Source organism: Sorex fumeus, unplaced genomic scaffold (genome assembly GCF_029834395.1).
Source record: "Sorex fumeus unplaced genomic scaffold, SorFum_2.1 ptg000010l, whole genome shotgun sequence".
Taxonomy (NCBI): Eukaryota; Metazoa; Chordata; class Mammalia; order Eulipotyphla; family Soricidae; genus Sorex; species Sorex fumeus.
Genome location: NW_026606067.1, coordinates 24588046 through 24608611, shown reverse-complemented (window position 1 = coordinate 24608611; position 20566 = coordinate 24588046). Strand labels below are relative to the sequence as shown.

Genomic DNA, 20566 nt, shown 5'->3' with positions numbered 1-20566 from the left:
CTCATCTTTGTTTGCGTAGGGCCCAGGTCTCTGAGGCATATGTTAATGCAGGAAGAACAGTGGAATCAAAGAGATGTGCCCGGAGCCGGAGGTTCTTCGTCCTCTTAGCTATTTCTTCGACGTTCTTGAAGGCGTTCCAAGCCGCTCTCTTCCTCCTGCGCAGCTCGGGTGCCAGGTCATTTGTCATGTTGACCTCTCGGTACACATAGCTGTTGCATTCAGAGATGGTCGTTCCATTGAGAGCGAATGGGGTGTCAGGAACAAGGCTGTTTCTCATAAACACTACTTCCACTACCCAGCCGTTGCCACACACTCCAGGACGCTTTCCGGACCCGCGTGGCAGCTCCGGCCGAGACCCACGCACGACTGAAGACCCACAGAACAAGATAAGCGGATCTCTTAAATAAGGCCAATAAATGAGCTTGTATAGCTGAGTCGGAGGTGGTCTGTGGGTGTGGCTCTCACATACCTAACTTTTGGCTGTTTAATTTCTTGGTAAACTTGGTCCCATGTTGTTGGGCTCTGGTTAAAGGTACGGCAGCAATTTTGGGGTATCTGGAAGTCTGAAGGTGCCATCAGGCTGCTGATGCACTCGCCCCGCAGGTACAGGTTGACCTGCTGGCAGCACCATACCCGTAAGGGTTAGATCCTTACATTAGCTGGCAAGCGCATCTCCAGAGACAGGATGAAGAATGGAGAGTTGAGAAGGATGTTTTTTGCTTGGCTCAGTGCCGTTTGAGGCTCCTCCTGGCTGAGGACACCTTTCCATTTCCCTTCTACTTTCCAATAAACCTTTCTATGTCCAACTCTCAAAAAATATATGAATATTGCTGTGGGCCATGGTCTGTGGGCCAGAGGGGCAGCTCCACCACTCACTCTGTGTAGGAAACCTGGACTCCATCCCCAGCAGGGACCCCAAGTACCAAGGGGAGTTAAGTCCCTGAGCACAGCCAGGTGTGGCCCCAAAACAAAATAGAAAGAAAGAAAGAAAGAAAGAAAAAGACATTTACTTTTTATTTATTCCCATTGCAGGGCCTGCCCCCAACCCCCTGCCCCAAGCATTCTACTGCTTAACTACAGCCACAGTCATTGTTTTACATTTCTAATTAAAATGTAAAGTTTTGGCGTTGGAGAGATTGTACAGCAGGTAAGATGCTGGCCTTGCACGTGACTGAACCAGGTTTGATCCTGTATGACCCCTCCCAAGCACCACCAGAAGTATTTTCTGAATGCAGAGCTTGGCGCAAGCTCTGAACATTGCCAGATGTGGCCCCAACCATACTCCCCCAACACACACACACACACACACACACACACACACATAGATACACATATATATGTTACTGGTGCCTGCTTGAGTAAATCGATGAACAATGGGATGACAGTGATACAGTGATCTAATAAAAATTTTAAATGATTTATTTCTTGGTTTTGTAGCCACCACCAGCAGTGCTCAGGGCTTACTCCTGGCCGGTGCTTAAGGGTCACTCCTGGCAGGGATCAGGGAACGCTATGGGGTGCTGGGGATCAGACCTGTGTGCAAGGCCAGGGTCTTTGCCCTTGTACTACCTCTCAGGCCTCAGATAAGTAAGTGTAGGGAGCAGCCAGGAGTTACAGTATGAGCAGAGCAGAGGTCAGCTCTAATTCAGAGCCTCCTGGCGGGATCAATAACCAACGTCCACCAGCTGATGACAGCTTTGTCAGCGCAGAAATAAAGAAAGGGACCTGATGGGCATGAGGTGCATCATCACTAGCTGGTGAAACACAGAAGCAGGTGCCCTGGCGTGCGGCTCGGGGACAGGACAGCGGCCTGTCTTGAAACCGTGAGGCCCAGAGTTGGATCCCTGGCCTAACCCACACTCCGGAGAACTCTGTCCGGCTGGACTTTGTGGCTCCCAGCCCCGAGGGCGCGGGTACCCGACGCTGCCGGTGTGCCCGGCGGCCAGAGACCCACGCCCGAAGCCTCTGGCTAAGAGCACAGAGAAGGAACCGGTCCCCGGAGCGCAGACGACGAGGAAGCACCCGGAAGACGCTCAGAGCCCAGGCGCGGGGCCCGGTTCGCAGGCTCCCCAGGTGCCGGGATTGGGGTGAGCGGGCCGGGCCAGGTGGGGCTGCGGGGTGGGCGGCGCACGCCCCGCCCCGCCCCGAGGCCCCGCCCCTCGTCGAGGCCCCGCCCTCCCTCCCGCGCGGGGCTCCCCGATTGGCTCCCGCGCGGGGTCGCGGCGCCGATTGGCCGCGGGCGGCCGCGCTGACGCAGCGGGGCGGGGCGGGCGGCGCCGCCGAGCCCAGGTCCCCGAGGTCCCCGCGCGGCGCGGCCCTGGGACATGGCGCGGCCGGGCGACGAGGAGCGCGCGGCGGGGGCGCCGGGCGGGGGCCGCCTGGCGGGGCCGGCGGGCGCGGGCGCGGGCGCGGGACCCCCGGGCGAGGACACGCGCGCGCGGCTGCTCCCCGACGCGCAGGGGCCCCGCACGGCGCTGACGCCGCGGCGCTTCGTGGTGCTGCTGCTCTTCAGCCTGTCGTCGCTGGTGAACGCCTTCCAGTGGATCCACTACAGCATCATCAGCAACGTGTTCGAGGGCTTCTACGGCGTGGACGCGCTGCACGTGGACGGGCTCTCGCTGGCCTACATGCTGGCCTACGTGCCGCTCGTGCTGCCGGCCAGCTGGCTGCTGCAGGCGCGCGGGCTGCGGCCGAGCGCGCTGCTGGGCGCGGGCCTCAACTGCCTGGGCGCCTGGGCCAAGTGCGCCAGCGCGCACCCGCGCCGCTTCTGGGTCACCGCGCTGGGCCAGGTCCTGTGCGCCGTGGCGCAGGTCTTCATCCTGGGCCTGCCCTCCCGCCTCGCCTCCGTGTGGTTCGGGCCCAAGGAGGTGTCCACGGCCTGCGCCACCGCCGTGCTGGGCAACCAGGTGAGGGCGGTGGAGGGGCGCGGCGGGCTTGCTTGGGGGCGGCCGGATCTTTCTGCTCTGTTCGGGCGCCGCCGGGCGGGCGCTACTCAGGGGGCTTCTCCAGGCTCTGCCCTCAGAAGTCACTCCCGGGGGTTCCCCAGGGCCCGCCTTTCTAGAAAACTGCCTCCGAAATAAACTCGCACATCCCAGGATGCCCCTGCCACACTCCAGCACCACCAGGGTTGGCCCTCCCAGCAAAACGAAGTCAGGGTTGTCCGTGAGCTGGCAGCTTCCTTTCCTCCTGCATCTCCTGGGCAGGCAGGCAGGGCCCGGTGAGCCCCAGTGAGCCCCAGGTACCTGCTCAGGAGGAAGGAGCTGGAATCTGGGAGGCTTGTTCTGAGCTTGCACGCGGCCGCGCAGTTCCTGGTGAGCAGAGTGCTGGGCTTCCGGAATGGTGCCTGCTGGCAGATGCTTGGCGAATGCTTGGGTGGCAAAGGCCTCCCTGAACCCAGGGCCAGTTTTTTACTGTAAGAAAGTGCCAGACAAATAGAAATCAGTGCTTCTCTCTCTGTCTTTCCCTCCCTCCCTCCCTCCTTCTCTCTGGGGGAGAGGGGCGCACCCAACAGTGCTCAGGAATGACTCCTGGCTCTGCACTTCAGGGATCACTCCTGGCAGGCTCAAGGACCATAGGGAAGCCGGGGTGGAACCCAGGTCAGCCGCTGCGCTCTCTCTCCAGCCCCCCAGAACTCTTCAAAAGACGGCTCAGGAAGCCAGTTCTTCATTAAGATGCCTTCCATATTCCAGTCGCATCAGGAAATAGATTGGCACTGTTACTTTCATTTTTGTCTATTTTGGAGGCCACACTTGTGGTCACTCCAGTCTCTACTCTTGAATCACTCCTGGTGGGCTGTGCTTGGAGGGGAACAAAATACATCATCAAGGGTCAAACACCAGTTGGCCAGATGCAAGGCAAGTGACCTACACACTCTACTATCTCTCCAGCCCCCCCCTTTTTTTTTTTTTGTAAAAATTTTGTCCTTTAGACCACACCTGGTGGTGCTCATGGCTCACTCCTGGCTCTCTGGTCGGGGATCACTCATGGCGGGGCTCAGGAGACCGTGTAGGTGCAGGGATTTTTGCTGGGGCTGGTCCTTTAGCCCTGTAATATTCTCTCCAGCCCAGACTGGGATAGGGTTCTTTTTTTTTTTTTTTTAGCCACATTTGGCTATGCCCTTGCCTTGCATGCAGTCGGCCCCAGCGTGATCTGCATTGTCCCCCCAGCACATCCAGAAGTGATCCCTGAGCACTTAGCCAAAAATAGCTGCTGAGTGTAGCCAGGTGTGGCCCAGACCCTCCACACCGCCCCCCCCCACACCCGCCTTGTCTCCTCCTAGGCACCTGTGCCCTGGCTCTTCAGCCCATATGCAGCTGGCCGGGGCGGGCGCTGGGATCTGGGCACCAGGCTGAGTGTCAAGACAGACGCCACTTCAGCTCTGACTGGGAGGAAACACCTGCCATCCTTGAGAGGCTCAGAAGGGTCAGAGATTCTGTATAAAACCAATCCCGGATCCTGCCTTTCTGATTCTCTCTCCCACGGGGCTGTTCAGCTCGGAGAGCTTTGCAGAAGGCCCTTGCAGACTTGACCGGCATTTCGTGGACTATCAGTCCGTCCGGACCAGGCTATGCGCTCCGCACCCTGTGCTGATGTCCTTCCACCTGCAGTAGGCCTCCAAGGGTCACTCAGTGCTCAGCTACACCCCTTCCATTACTGTTACTTAGCGTTTGGGTATTTATTTTGGTTTGGGGGCCTTACCTGGTGGTGCTCGGGGATCACGCCTGGTGGTACTTGGAGGAACCTGTGTCGTGGTGACAGTCGTGCCTGGGCTGGCCAGGTCCCTGCTGGCCTTTCATCTCTCTGGCCCTCCTCGGTTGTTTCCAGGTCCAGATGGCTGTGCTCACCCCACAGCTGAGGGTGAAGATGTTGTTACCAGTTTCCCTTTGACAGTCATGATAGTGAGGAAGCAGTCGGGGACCAGAGGTGTCAGCGCAGGTGTTTCTGAGCGCGGGCTGGCCTGAGTCTCCGCGCTTGGTGATGTGTCATTTCCGCTTGATGACCACAGTGTTCATTGGACTCTTAGCTCGGGACTGCAATCGGCTTTTTGCTGCCTCCAGTCTTGGTGCCCAACACGCAAAATGACACAGAGCTCCTGGCTTCCAACATCAGCACCATGTTCTACGGGACTGCGGCGGTCTCCACCTTCCTGTTTATCCTAACAGTGATCGGTGAGTCTTTTCCTTCCCCTGTTGCCCAGACAGAGGCTGGATGAGCAAATGAAAAGAAAAAGTCAAGCCCGGACATGGCTTGGCTTTTGTTCCATGGCTAGTGTGGGGGATGCTATGTGCTCGTGTGGTCTCACCCTACTGGGGAACTGGGACTGGCCATGGGTCAAGGTGACCCAAGACACAAGAAGGACTGGCCGTGGGTCAGGGTGACCCCAGGTGGTCAGAGGAGGGACCGGCCGTGGGTCAAGGTGACCCCAGACAGAGGAGGGATGGCCAGGTAACTAGGTGTTCCTGTGCGGCTGGAGGCAGGCAGGGTGGTTTCCGGGTGTCATCGGTGCTCAGCATGTGGAGCTGGAAGAACTTGGACCCACGGAGCAGCGGGAAGGCCGTGCTGCAGGGCGGTCTGCTTTACTTTTCTAGCTCTGCTGGGAGCGTGGCTGTGAGTAGCCTGTGCTCCTCGGAACTCAGGCTGGCCCCATTGAGCCGGTCCCCATGGTCTTCCACCTGGTTTCAGGGCCTGCTGTGTCTCTGATAGCCCGTAGGGCATTTGCCTTGCACACGGCCAACATGGCCAACTCCGAGTGCAATTCCTCCGCCCCTCTCAGAGACCCCAGCAAGCTACTGAGAGTATCTCACCTGCACGGCAAAGCCTGGCAAGCTACCCGTGACGTATTCTATGTGCCAAACACAGTAACAACAAGTCTCACAATGTTACTGGGCCCGCTCGAGCAAATCAATGAACAACGGGAGAACAGTGACAGTGATAATTCTTATGTTCTGCCGGGAGGTTCTGGTGAGTCCAGACTGCTACAATTTCAGAATTCCTGTGTGAGCCCACTCCAAGCCGGGCCCGTGAGAAGGGCCCTGCCCAGAAAGGCAGCCTTCCCTACGGATGACAGTCCAGGCAACGGGGAGGGCATTTGTCCTGCACATGGCTGACCCTAGTTCAATCCCTGGTGCCCCATATGTGGTCCCCTGAGCCCTGCCAGAAGTGATCCATGAGCACTGAACCAAGAGTAAACCCTGAGCACTGCTGGGTGTTACCCAATTTGAGAAAAAAATTGTTGCTTTCGCTGCTAGAGTGATAGCTCAGTGGGTTGGGCACTTGGCAATGACTCACTAGCATAGGTCATAGCACTGGTGTCCGAGCGTCGTGGCTGTGGGCTGAGCCTTCGTGTGACGGCAGAGCTGTGCTGTAACAGCGTTCCCTGTGTGTCGTGTCCTCAGCTTTCAAAGAGAAGCCGCGATACCCTCCGAGCCAGGCACAGGCCGCCCTCCAGAACAGCCCCCCAGAGTCGTTCTCGTACGCACAGTCCATCCGGAGCCTGTTCAGAAATGCGCCTTTCGTCCTGCTGCTGGTCAGTTACGGTGAGTGCTTCTCTCTGCCTCGAGGCGTCTTCATTTCACCCCGTGGCCGGAACTTTAATGCAGGAAGAGTCCTGGGGCCGGAGAGCAAGTGCAGCAGAAGGCCCTGATTAGGTCTGGACACAGAGGTGGGTCACACCCTGAGCACTGTTGAGTGAGTCTCCCCTGGAATCAACATAGTCTTCACTTTGATTTTGAGTGAAAAGCAAGAGCTCTGGGACAGATTTCCCTCCACACTGTCACAGCATGAACCCGGTGCACACTTAGGGGCTCCCCTGGGCCCTCTCAGGCTGTCAGTTCCTGTGCTGACGGCAGCTGTTGGGATGTGGGCAATATTACCTGCCTGGCCCAGCACTGAGACAGATGCTCGTGCCCTTGCCCTGCCCGATGGCTGGCAGTGTCTCCTGGGCTCGTCCTCTGCTCTGCTGTGACGCCCGCATCCTGGGCCCCTCTGCACTGGGGCCTCTTTTTCTGGCAGCTGGGCTGGGGGTGCCTGGCGTCTGCCTTCTTCCGTGCCCAACGCCCCGGGCTTCCAGCCCTGACCCCTCAAGGACAGCCACAGCAACAGTTTCCTGGCCACTTATTTCTTGTTCTTGGGACTCAGGCTGTTTATTTGTTTGTTTGTCTGTTTATTTATTTTGGCCTTTTGGGTCGCACCTGACAGTGCTCAGGGGTTACTCTTGGCTCTGCATACAGGAATCACTCCTGGCATTGCTCGAGGGACCGTATGGGATGCTGGGGATCGAACCCAGGTCGGCTGCATGCAACGCAGACATCCTACCCGCTATGCTATCCTAGCCCTAGGCTTTGTAAGCTCACCACTGCTGTTGTCCCTAATCTCCTGAACAGCCTTCAGGACTCCCTCCCTGCTGGCTCCTGACTGACCCTGGCTCTGTGGCGGATGCCCGAGTGTACAGCCCTCACACGAGCAGCTTGTGCCATGAGCCCTGACCTCTGACCTGCTCCCTTTCCTGTCTCTGTCTCTGTCTAAAGAGCCGGGGGGCAGGGTTTTTTTTTTTTTTAAGTGGAAACTGCTCCAGCAAAGTAGATCGTGGGCTCTTAAGAATTCCTGCTCATGCCAGAACACGGAACCTATCCTACTTCATTCTTACCCCACGGACCTCCCTTTTTGGCTGATTCTGCTGTCTCACTCTGCCCTAGGATATTTCAAAGCAAAGCCCGCACTGTCTTAACGTTAACCCCCTCTCTCTGTGGAATACGGAGATCGCCAGTCGCCACTGGTGGCTCGAACCTGAAACTCATAACTTGGAAGGAGAAAAACGTACAGCGGTTCCCAATGATCTGTTAGAGCAAATTCTTTTCTTTGTTCTCTCCTTTACTCCTACATTATTTTATTCTGGGCCCTTGTTTCTTTCACCTGAATGTGCTCCCTTTACCTTTAAGCAGACCTGCAATGGTAAGCTGAATGTTTAACTCACTTTTTGCACATTGCTAGTTTGACAGTGCTTCCCAGACCCAGCTTGATTTTCGAGGAACGCAGCTCGCTCTGTGCTTGGGCTCCTGAGGCCTCATCTGCTGAGAGGAGGTGCGAGAAGCGTCTGCCCGGGTTAGAGCTAAGGCAGGGGGGGAGCGATGGGGCCACAGGCACCTGGACAGGCAGGGCCGAGGTCTCTGCCAGGCTTCACACCGTCTGTGTTCCCGTGGGCTCCTGTCCACACCACGCCCCTTGGTACGTGATCAGGCAGAATCAGCCAGGCTCAAAGGGGCTGAAGAGTCTGTGCAGTAGGGTGATGCTCACCTTGGCGTGGCCGACCCAGGTGCTGTCCCATCCCCAGGTGGATGCCAGGAGGAATCTCTGAATGCGGAGCTTGGCATGTGCCATGAGCATTGCTGGGTGTGGCCCCAAGCATCACAGCTATTTTTTTATTTTTATTTTTTATGGGTCACACCCGGCGATGCTCAGGGGTTACTCCTGGCTCTGCACTCAGGAGTTACTCCTGGCGGTGCTCAGGGGACCATATGGGATGCTGGGAATCGAACCTGGGTTGGCCGCGTGCAAGGCAAACGCTCTACCCGCTATGCTATTGCTCCAGCCCCACACCACAGCTATTTTAAAATGTGCTTCCTTGTTTGAAACTTTAAGGGATCCCTGTGTGTTATATTTCATTTATTCCTTGAGATAAAAGGGCTCTTCTTTCTCTGTGAATAATCTGCCTTTTTAATGTAAGTAATCTGCCTTTTCCCTTTAGTTGTGATGCAGGCGGAGGGTTCCCAGTAACTTAGGTGAAGTGGGAAGGAGAGAAGTGGCAGCCTCAATGAGAGAATCTACCACTTTTTTGTTAGTTTTAGGCTTACACCCAGCAATGCCTAGGGGTTACTCCTGGCTCTGCACTCGGGAGTGACTTCTGGTGGTGCTCAGGGACCATATCGGATACTGGGGATCGAATTCGGGTGCTCATGCATGGCAAACATCCCACCCACTGTACTATATCGCTTCTGCCCTGGCGATCTGTGTGTGTGTGTGTGTGTGTGTGTGTGTGTGTGTGTGTGTGTGTGTGTGTGAAGGAAGAAAGATTTCATTGAAACTTATTTAGAAAGATGTGACGGGAGAGAAAGAGAGAAACATGTTTGAGAGAGACATGGGCTTCTCCAGAGTGGACCTGGGCTAGCAGAGAGACACACACAAGTGAGTGGGAGACAGGTTCAGGGAGAAACATGCTTGGAGAGGGTGCAGCCTGCTGCCCTCTGCCCTCTGCCCCCAGGAAGGTGGGGAATTCCAGGCTGATAAGCCTGTGCTGGGTCCGTCTCAGCACAGACCCTGGCAAGTTGCACTTGATGTCCATTTAATTTGTGTAGTGAGAGTTGATCCCAATCATCCAGTTTCTCCAGGCTGGACTGGGGAATTGCACTTTGCGGAAAAGAAACCAGTCTTAAGCCTTTCGGTTCCTCACAGAAAAGAACTCACAGGACATACCCTGGGTGCTGGGAGTCCAGCCCGGGCTCCTCATGCAAAACCTGTGTTCAGGGACCAGGGGAGGTGGTACAGCAGGTCAGGTGCTTTGCACCCCATGTGACTCCCGAACCCACCAGGAGCCAGGATCAGCCCTAAGCACCGCCAGTTGTGCCCCCTGCCCCTCTCCCCAGGAGAAACCCCCTTCCCGTCAAGGGGCCCCTGCCTGAACCAGTCATGGTCATGGAGACGAGGAGACTCTGAGAAAGTGTCTCTGTGGGGGCGGGGGAGGGGAGGAGGGTGTCAAAAGTGCTGCTTGAATGTGCATGTGCCCCCGTGTGGTCTCCCGAGGCCCCGTCCCAGTGGGGTACCCAGAGGCAGTCAGCCTCAGGACACAGGCGTTTGGCATCTCCTCAGAGCGCTGCATGAGTTGGAAGACCGATCTGGCTTCTCCCAAAGGCCCTGCTTAGGCCATACATGTCATGAAGCCCATTCGTATGTAAGAAAATGCACATGTTTGCTGCAAATACTGTTTTCACTAGTGAAAAACTGGGGGATGCAAGACAGAGGTAATTGAAGTCTATTCTCAGAGGGTGTTCGCAGCGAGACATTAAATGTTTGACAGGCTGTGAGTCGGGGCCCTGTCAGGTCTTGCTGTTGTGTGTTGAACTACTTGGTAACGACGCACAGTAGAGCAGAGATCACTCAGCAAGGCCCACCATGTGGAGGCGCCCCAGGGCTCAAGCCTGATAAACAACTGTTGGAAGTTTTCTGTCCTTCAGCATTTTTTAGTTAAAACTGTCTTGGAGGGGCTGGAGCAATGGCACAGCGGGTAGGGCGTTTGCCTTGCACGCAGCCAACATAGCTGACACAGGTTCGATTCCCAGCATCCCATATGGTCCCCCGAGCACCACCAGGAGTGATTCCTGAGTGCATGAGCCAGGAGTAACCCCTGAGCATCACCGGGTGTGACCCAAAAAGCAAAAAAAAAAAACTGTCATGGGGGCAGAGAACTAGGTCGTCTTGCACACAGCTCACCCAGTCGGGCCACAGAACACTGTCTTCTGTTTGCCCTGTCCCTGCCAGCAGGGTCCGCTCTGGCTTGTGCGCACTTTGGGGGCCCGTCGGTCTGAGCAGAGGCTTGGGGTGTGGAGTGTGGCCGGGGTCCGGTGCCCCGCAGTCCCGGGAGGGGGTGACCCTTATGGCCCCTAGCGCCAGGGCCCGCTATGCCCCCCCCCCCCCCCCACTCCACAGGAGGCTGCCCAAGCCCCGTCTTGGCTCTGGATCACACGCCCCTTCCAGCCGGCGCGGGACCCTCACGGCTCTCTCTGTTGCAGGCATCATGACCGGCGCCTTCTACTCCGTGTCTACGTTACTGAATCAGATGATCCTGACCTACTACAAGGTGAGCCGCTGCCACTGGGCAGCATCTCCTGGGCGCAGGCAGGCCCGGTGCAGGGACCGTGTTGCTGGAAAGATGCGTTTAGGGCTGGAGAGAAGCTGCAGGGAGAATGCACTTGTCTTGCATGCAGCCAACCCGTTTGGTCTCCTGAGCTCAGCCAGCAGCAAGCCCTGAGCACTGCTGGGTGACCCTAGAATAAGGAATACAAGGTCAAGTAGGATGCCCTGTGCCGGCTTCTGCCTCCTGCCCCCTTCTCCCACACCCTGAATTTCCCTGCCGCCCCGCAGTCTCGCAGACTCAGGACAGGTGGGGCCGTCTCAGATCGTGGAATTACAGCCATGCTCCTCTGCGTCCCAGGGCCAAGAAGTGAACGCCGGGAGGATCGGGCTGACGCTGGTTGTGGCGGGCATGGTGGGCTCTATTCTCTGCGGTCTGTGGCTGGATCACACCAAAACCTACAAGTAAGTCGGAGTGGATGGAGATGTGCGCCTCCGTCATTCAGAGGAGCCTGAAGGAATGTCACGGGGCCCGAGCGTTAACTGCACGTGGGGGTCTCGGCGTCCGCCTTCAGCGATGTCAGGGATTCGCCTCCAGCCGGGGTGGCCCAAACACAAAACGGGAAAAAGAGAGAAATGTCAAAAGAATTGCTGCTCGGAGGCTTAGGTTTCATCCACTCCCGCGCTCCTCTCTCGGGAATGTTTTGTTGTTGATGACTGATGAAGCAGTGAATGGTACCAGAGGTGGAGGTGGAGGAGAAGGGGGTTCAGAGGGAGCGCCCCGTCTTCCGCTGCTGGGACCCTTCAGGCCTTCAGAGCAGAGTGTGTTTTTACGGACAGAAATATGCCAAGGTACTGGGGGGGGGGGGGGGGAGTGGCAGGACCTGGGCCAGTGCCCCTCTCCAGCCCCAGGACGTCACAGTGCCACGGGGTCCATCCTCCAGCAGCCCAGGGGGGCTGCCAGGTTCCTGTCAGGAAAGGTCAGCCATGAGACAATGGAAAAACGCTTTGAAGGGGGAGCAGTGAGCCGGGTCTGAGGACAGCCTGAAGGGGCCTGTCCCGTGGGGAGAGGGTGTTTCTTGAATGTTTCAACATTGGGCAGGGTAGGGGGGTGGGGTGCCGTTTCCCACTGTCAGGTCTTAAATTTAAGCTTTAACTTCAAGTCCATGGGGCCAGAGAGATGGTACCAAGGGAAGGGCCCCTGCCTTGAATGTGGCTGACTCGAGTTTCGTCTCCAGCATCCTGTACGGCTCCCTGAGCACCACCAAATGCGGCCCGAAAATCAAACCAAGCCCAAACGACACGAGTCACCTTTTTTGTCCGAAAGGTGGTGGGGAGGAGGAGAGAGAAGTAGCACAGAGCTGGACACACGCGTGTCCTTACATGTATGGGACAAGCCCTGTCCAAGTCATGTGTGTCCTTATGTGTATGGGTCTAAACCAGGCACACACGTGTCCTTACACGTATGGGACCCCATCCAAGCCAGGTACACGTGTACACGTGTATCCTTACATGTACGGGACCCTGTCCAAGCCTGGCACACAGGTGTCCTCATGAGCACGGGATCCCAGCCAGGCGCTAATGGCTTCGTGCTGTTCTCATCCCAGGCAGACCACTCTGACTGTCTACATCTTGTCCTTCGCTGGGATGCTGGTCTTCACCTTCACCTTGAACCTGGGCTGCTCCATAGCTGTGGTGTTCGTGACTGGAGGGGTGCTGGGGTGAGCCTGCAGGGGGCAGGGGAGGCCCTGGTCCTCTGGCTGTTGACCGTAAGTGTTCCCAGAGGCTCTTCCATGACTCACATTCCGGGTCTGTCCTGTGCTCATAAAGTACGAGCCTTTTAATTCGAAGACAGTTTTCAAATGTGGCTCTGCCTTGCACGCAGCCCACCCGGGTTTGATCCTCAGCATCTCATATGGTCCTCTGAGCACCACCAGGAGTAATTCCTGAGTGCAGAGCCAGAGTAAGCCCTGAGCATCGCCGGGCGGGTGGCCCAGAACAAAACAGTAAAAACCACCACCACCGCCACCAACAGCAACAAAAACAAAACCCACAGGCACTTGGCGTAGAGGTGAGTCAGGCTCCGAAAGCAGAGATGAGAAAGCACTGAAGGACGATGGTACAGGGGTCAAGCGCTCGCCCCCCCCCCCCCCCACACACACACACACAGCCCACCTCTGGTGTGGCCCAAAGACCAAGAAGGAAGGGAGGGAAGGAAGGAGGGAGAGATGGGGGTTGGAGCGACGGTCCAGGGGCGGCACACTTGGCTTGTACAGAGTCAGCGCAGGTTTGGTTCCGGCACACGTGTCGTCCCAGGCCCCAGGGTATGCTGGGTCCCTCCTTCCACGGAAAGCACACGTCACAGGATTGTTCTTGCATGACCAGGACTGAGTAACCTTGGAACCCCTCCCGGAAGGCCACCTTTAGGGTCCCCCCAGAGGCCCTCGAAAGTAGACCCATGGCCCCTGGCCTGCCAGTCTTGCTATAATTTGGATTTATTTCCCAGTTTCTTCATGACAGGTTACCTCCCGCTGGGCTTTGAGTTTGCCGTGGAAATCACTTACCCAGAACCCGAGGGCACCTCCTCTGGCCTGCTCAACGCTGCTGCCCAGGTATTGGCTTTCAGGTCCAGAGGGCGGGTTGGCAGAAGGCTCCAGAGCAGAGCGCCTCAGGCTTACGTTAGTGCCTCCCTGGAAATAAATCTGCCTCCTTTCTTATCGTCATTATTATTACTGTGGTGAAGCTAGGTAGTTTCTATTGAGTGAAGCTTGCTGAGGAAGATGTGAGCGGGGGGAGAGAGAGAGAGAGAGAGAGAGAGGAGAGAGACAAAGGACACAGACAGACAGACATGGGCTGGAGCCCGAGGGAAACAGGCAGGCATTTGCCTGGCATGGGGTGGCCCAGGCTCCATCCCCAGCGCCCCATATGGTCCCCTGAGCACCACAGGGTGTGGCCCAAAACGAAGCCGAAATACAGAGACAGACCGGGAAGCACAGGCCTCTCCAGAGTGGAAGTAGGCAGCAAAGCGCCAACAGCGAACAAGCGAGGTACATTTTCCAGGAGAACACGAGCTCGAAGGACAAACCCAAATCTACCTCCTTTAAGCACACAGTGCTCCCGACACTCAAATGCTTACGAACTTCTGCTGCCATCTCACTGTAGTACTGGCCACTCTGGATGCCAGTCTGGGTTGCAGACTTGTTTGAATCCTACCTTTGACGTGTGTGTTTCAAAACCAAATGATAGAGTAGACTGTGAGGACATTTGTGGACAGGCTGGGACGTGGCTCAGTTGGAGTGTCAGAGTTGCCTGCACCCAAGGTGCTGGCTTTTCTCCTCGGCCCCAAGCTGTCACTCAAAGAAAGGCCAGTCTGGGGATTCCCGACGCCCGTTCCCAGGGGATCTGAATGTCCTCCTGTGTTGTCGTAGGTCTTCGGGATCTTGTTTACCTTGGCCCAGGGGAAGCTCACGACCACCTACAACCCTCAGGTTGGGAACATTTTCCTGTGTGCCTGGATTTTCGTGGGCGTCATCCTGACGGGTAAGCAGGACCTGCGCTTAGCTCAGCTCGGGACCTCAGCTCACACCCAGACACACAGAAGCTGCTTGTCCCCTGCCAGGACATGGTGACTTTCCTCAGGAAGCCCTGAGCATGGCCAGGGTTTGTCCCCAAGTGAAACCAAACAAAGTAGGAGTGCAGCAAGTGGTCAGCGGTGCTGCCCCCTGGCCAGGGTCTCCATCACCTGCCCCAGTGGACAGCCTGACCTCTGTTGCAATCTCAGGGCTTTCTCTCAGAACCGGCCTGCTTACTGTTCCTGCACACAGGGTGGGGTCACCTCCTTGGCCACCTCCTGCTCCAGACAGCGGGCAGTGAGTTTGTCGGCTCTGCGTGTCTGCCGCATGCCGTGTCTGTGCCTCTGGAATGGCTCTTAGCTCGTGTCCAGAGCTTGGCTGCTGCTCGTCTGTCAGTCCGCATGCCCCGGAGCTTCAGGGTCACGTCACGTGGCAGGCAGGCACATGCCCGCGGTAACCCCAAATCTCTCTCCTAGCGCTAATCAAGTCTGACCTGAGAAGACACAACATAAATGTCGGGGTCCCAAACGGCGACGTGAAGGCGGTGAGTTGCCCTAGTCCTCAGGAGACCTCATGCTCTTCAGGACTGTGCAGGGAACCTTGCGACCCCGCCCCATCCTGCCAGTTGTGTTTTACTCCCGAGCGGTTGTTGTATTGTAGGGGAGCCAGTGTCAGGACGTGGACAAAGGCCGCTCCCCTCTGAAGTGCATGTGCCACTGCCGTGACACGTCCTTGGCCTTGGCGTTTGGGAGAACGCTTAAGTCCTAGGTTCTTACTGTAGACACGGATAAAGGGTCAGCATTGCTGGCTGGAGGCCCTGTATTTTTTTTTTTCTCTTTTTGGGTCACACCTGGCGATGCACAGGGGTTACTACTGGCTCTGCACTCAGGAGTTACTCCTGGAGGTGCTTAGGGGACCATATGGGATGCTGGGAATCGAACCTGGGTCGGCCGCATGCATGACAAATGCCCTACCCGCTGTGCTCTCTCTCCAGCCCCCCTGTATTTTTTTATTCGTCGATTGCCTCGAGCAGGCCCCAGTAACGTCTCCTTCATCCTAGCCCTGAGATTATATTCAAGGCTCTTTAGGAGAATGAGACCCATCATTGTTACTGGTATTTGGCATATTGGGTACGACACAGGGAGTTTGCCAGACTCTGCCGTGTGGGCAGGTTATATTCGGGAGCCTGCCAGTTTGTCAAAGTAGGAATGAGATGTCATAATAAAATGTCGGGCGGCCGCAAATGCGGCCGTGCGGTTCCAGGATCTGGTTTTTATAGATAAAAAAAGATTTTTAAAGATAAAAAAATAGAAATATATGGAAGAATCATATTACATGTCACATACTGAAGAGAAAATCATTTTTAAGATTTTTTTAATTTGGGGGCAGGAGTTGGTGCTCAGGGCTGACTCCTGGCTCTGTGCTCAGGAATGACTCCTGGCTCTGTGCTCAGGGTCACTTCTGGCTGTGTGATCAGGGCCTACTCCTTACTCTGTGCTCAGGGATGACTCCTGGCAGTCCTGGTGGACTTTATCTGCTGCTGGGGATAAGACCAGGGTTGACCATGTCCAGGATTAGCATTTTAGCCCCTGGACTCTCTCTCTCTGGCCCCATTGAATTTCCCTTATTTCCTTTTGGGCCATTTTGGGCCATACCCAGTGGTGCTCAGGGAATATCCAGCTCTGTGTTTGGGGGTTGCTGCTGGTGGTGCTCAGGAGACCTTGTGGTACTAGAGATCTGCTCAGCATATCCCCAGCCCACTGGGCGCTGTCTGTGGACCCTATGATTTGTTTCTTTTTGAAAAAATTTTGGCTATACCCAGCAATCTTGGAGCTTACTCCTGACACTGCGCTCAGGAATTATTCTTGGTGGTATTTTGGGAAGTATATGGGATGCCAGGGACCGACCCTGTGTCAGCCTCATGCAAGACAACTCTTCCCACTGTTGATGTCTCTGGCCCCACTGATGTACTTCCTATACACATTTTATACATCTTGATTTTTCACTGATAGCATCCTCTAACAGACTTTTTTTTTGCGTGTGTGTGCTCCTTTTTTTTTTTTTTTGCTTTTTGGGTCACACTCGACAATGCACAGGGGTTACTCCTGGTTCTGCACTCAGGAATTACCTCTGGCAGTGCTCGGGGGACCATATGGGATGCTGGGAATCGAACCCGGGTCGGCCGCGTGCAAGGCAAACACCCTACCCGCTATGCTATTGCTCCAGCCCCCATGTGCTCCTTTTTTAAGTATTAAACAGTTTTGTATCTGGGCTGGAGTGATAGCACAGCGGTAGGGCATTTGCCTTGCGCGCAGCCGGCCCGGCTGAGCTGGGTTCGATTCCTCCACCCCTCTCAGAGAGCCCGGCAAGCTACCAAGAGTATCTCGCCCGCACAGCAAAGCCTGACGTATTCAGTATGCCAAACACAGTAACAACAAGTCTCACGATGGAGACATTACTGGGCCTGCTCGAGCAAATCAATGAACAATGGGAGCACTGTGACAATGACAGTGACAGTTTTATATCTGATAAAAGTTGATTTAAATTGGTCCTTACAGGGCCAGGGTTATGGTGCGCATCCAGAGCACTGAAGCCCAGGTTTTGCATACGGGAAGCTGCGTTTAATCCCCCGAGCACCAAGCTAGGAGTAGCCCTGAGCTCTGCCAGGTATCACCCAAAGAGCAGCCCGGGAAAGGCGCTCACGCCGCCGCTGGCTTCCGCACCTTCCCGTGGCCACTTCCACCCGATCACTCTTGGGTTTTCAAATCCTGCATGGCTGAAAGAACTGTGATTTACAGAGTTGTCGATAGTTGAGTTTTGGTGTCATATGCTACTTCAACCCTAGTCCCATTACCAGTGTCCCCACATTCCCTCCGCGCCCCAGCCCACAGCCACCCCTGCTGCTCCCTTGACAGACGCATCAGTCCTGTGGTGCCGCCGAGCTCTCAGGCTCCCAGTGCTGCTGTCACTGCCCGGCCCTGGCCACTCGGCCCTTCAGTCCTGTTCTTCTCCCACAGGTTCCAGTGGACAGCCCCTCAGAGCCCGAGCCCGTGGTGAAGCCCAAGCCCGTGGTGAAGCCCGAGCAGGTGGAAGCCACGGTGTGAGGGGGACGAGAAGCCAGGGGCCCGCGGGAGTCCCGTGCTGGGGCGTTGCCATCGCCAGCAGGGCCTCGCTCCTGCCACTGCCACGTTCTTCCTCTCGGGTGCCCCCTTGGGGGGTGACTGGGGGCAGAGAGATCATGCAGTAGGGAGGGCTGGCCTAGCATAGGACCGACCGGGATTCAGTCCCCAGCACCACACAGGGGGCCCTGAGCACGGAGCCAGGGATCGACCCAGACCATCACTGCGTGTGGCCCCAAGACAAATGAGAAGTGAAGCTGGCGCTCGGGAGATGAGCTCTGGGTGCACACCGCTGAGAGACTGGCGCATGGAGCCTCACGCAGGCCTTTTCTCCCCACCTCTCCTGGGGCAGGCGTTCCTGTGTGGATGCACCCCAGGCCCCGAGCAGTGCCCCCCACTTTGCTCTGACACCTGCCCGTTCCCCCCATTTCCTGACCAGGCTGTGAGCTGAAGGACGGGTAGCATTTGGCTCCCCAAACAGTCCCCATGGGCTTCCTGGTACCTGGTACCAATGGCGTTCACACCAGTAGGCCACCTCCATGACATCGGCCCTGGACGTCAGATCAGCTAAGGGACAGGCCCTGAATTCATCCCGTGTCCTTCCCGTCACAATCTAACACTTTTTCCACTCTAACTTAGAACTGAGTCTTCTTGTACCCATGCCTGACAGAGAACCTTCTAGTAAGAGAGTGGCATCCCTGCTGGCAGGCCTGTTGCCTCATACTCTCTGGCCTGGAAGATTCCTGAGCTCACGGATCTCAGCACCCAAGTCTGGGTGTCTGGAGCTGCCACCTCTGGAGCAAGGGCACCCTCCACCTGGTGCCCACTGTCCCCCTGCTGGGTGTGTCTGCACAGTGCCTCCCTGGACATCTAGACCCTAACTGTCCCCGGCCCTGTCCCCAGTGGCAGCTCTGATAGTGCATCCCAAACATAAGAACAGCCTGGCAGGTGTTCTTCAGAATAGCCCTGGCATGGTTCTGCTTGGGACTAGGATGTGCCTTGATTTACCTGGAATTGCTATGTTCCCTGCAATACCATGGCTTGTCAGGACTCTGTGGGGAACCAGGGCCAGGCTGCCTAGTGCCCAGAGAAGTTTTCTGCTGTCCCTCCAGCTGCCACTTTTGTCCCCGTTCATGTGGTTCCATTTGGCCTCAGACAGCCTTTCCGGATCTTCAGTGTGTCCAGCCTAGACTGGCCCAAACACCCAGCCCAGCTTTGGACACTGGCACCTGGCCTGAGGACATGTCCACTCAGCTAGGAAGCCTCCATAGCTGTCCTTGTGTGGACATGGCCTTTTCAGTCTTTCTCATTTTTTTTTTTTAAGTTTTTTGTGTATGTGTGGGTGGGGTAGTAGTCACACCCGGCGACGCTCAGGGTTACTCCTGGCTCTGCACTCAGGAATCACTCCTGATATTGCTCAGGGGACCATATGGGATGCTGGGGATCGAACCCGGGTCAGGCGTGTGCGAGGCAAACGCCCTACCTGCTGTACTATTGCCCTGGCCCATTTTTAGCCTCTTACTTTCAGATGGATCATGCTCAATCACTGATTCCTTTATTTATTTTCATCCTAAGTTTTTTGGGCCAAAAAGAAAAATGTTAAGGTTCCTTCTCTATAGTCTCTCAGTATGTGTACTTTATTTTTTTAAACTGTCTGTGTTATTTAAAATAATTATGTGCCGTAAGTCCCTGTGGCTTGAACAGATCATGGGTGCGGGTTGGAGCTTTAGTTCTGAGAAGCACACGCAAGTGTGCCCTGTGCGTTTCCCAGTGTTGGAAGTGTGAACATGATGAACACATGGCGAGCTGGGAGGTCTGCTTGTGCTGACGGCGTGCCTGCAGGTGCAGTGTGAGCAGAGCTGTCACTTCCTGGGGCTGCACCCTGGGGAGCTTGGGGCCCAGGTGGTGCCGGGGATCACACCTGGTTCTGTCCTTGGGCCACGTCGCTGGCCTCTGCCCGTGTGGTTTCTGATCTGATGACTTAGAGGGGAACTGCTGTCCCCCAGGCGCTGCATTTGCTGGCACTGCAGCTCCAGCTTCGCTGGTGGATGCCAGAGGAAACGCCTTTCAAACTGTGTCTGGGTGTCGTTTTGCCAGGGTGCATGTGTCAGTCTTTGTGTTCTGATTTTGATTCTTTGTACTGTTTATCTGCTTGGTCTTCAGACTTGAAATAAATTTATTTTTTTATGTTCATTTTGTATGGCTTGAAAAATATTGAAGCAGTATGGTTTACAAAACAGTTACCAGCATGATTTGCTACATAAATATCCTAGCCACACTCCCGCCACCAGGGTGGATGGCTTTGGGGTTCTTCTGGGGGTGCCAAGGGGTAGGGATATGGGTCCTGGAACAAGCTCCCAGCCCCCTGCACTCTGGGGTCTCCGGTCCCTCTCTCAGTGGTGGGAGTCAGGCTGAAGCCCAGGAGGGACCAGCTAGCCCTGGTACCCGAATCTTGCCCCAACTTTCTCCTTCCTGAGCCCCTTGCGACCCAGGCTGAGTGCTTCCTGGAGAGCCACTGGCCCCTAAATGAGGAGATGCCCCCTAGCTGGTCATTTCTCAAACTACTTCACACAGGGCGGAAACCACCCTCAGATCAGTCTTCTTTTCCTTTATTTCTTTTTGTTTTGGGGGTCCATCTGGTGGTGCTCAGAGCTTACTCCTGGTGGGTGGGACCAGACGGGGTGCTTGAGACCAAATCCGGGTCAGTTGTGTGCAAGGCATCCCCCCGCAGTGCTCCGGGCCCAGGGGGCGGAGGTGGGTCCAGGGAGGTACGCCACTGGGTTACAGGCAACTTCAGGGAGTAACCCAGAAGCGCCTCCACAAGATGCCCCCTGGCTGCCCCCCAAGCACTTCCCTGAAGGAGAGGAGAATCAGCAGCTCAGCACGGAGTGAGGGGTTTGGGCTGGACATGGGCTCCCTCCGGAGGACCCCACTTGGCATGGATTTGAGGGGTGCAGGGGCCTCTGGGGGAAACATCCTAAGATGGGGAACCAAGGCCTCCAGGTGGCTGTAGGCCTGACGTCAGCCTGAGGC

General features: G+C 56.2%; 1 protein-coding gene across 1 annotated transcript; it reads left to right on the top strand.

Annotated features, from left to right (window-relative positions):
- Window positions 1-2324: 2324 nt before the first annotated feature.
- Window positions 2325-19676, top strand: FLVCR1 (FLVCR choline and heme transporter 1). Its single transcript, XM_056110548.1, has 10 exons — window positions 2325-2906; window positions 5024-5168; window positions 6396-6536; window positions 10782-10849; window positions 11204-11307; window positions 12450-12563; window positions 13349-13454; window positions 14271-14382; window positions 14891-14958; window positions 17432-19676. The coding sequence occupies exons 1-10, from the start codon at window positions 2325-2327 to the stop codon at window positions 17516-17518; spliced, it is 1527 nt and encodes a 508-aa protein (XP_055966523.1). The 3' UTR covers window positions 17519-19676.
- Window positions 19677-20566: the final 890 nt, after the last annotated feature.

Coding starts and splice junctions, on each gene's coding strand:
- FLVCR1 (XM_056110548.1), top strand. CDS start 2,325: ATGGCGCGGCCGGGCGACGAGGAGCGCGCGGCGGGGGCGCCGGGCGGG. Junction 12,564..13,348: donor GTGACTGGAGGGGTGCTGGG/GTGAGCCTGCAG, acceptor TTTATTTCCCAG/TTTCTTCATGACAGGTTACC. Junction 13,455..14,270: donor TGCTCAACGCTGCTGCCCAG/GTATTGGCTTTC, acceptor GTGTTGTCGTAG/GTCTTCGGGATCTTGTTTAC.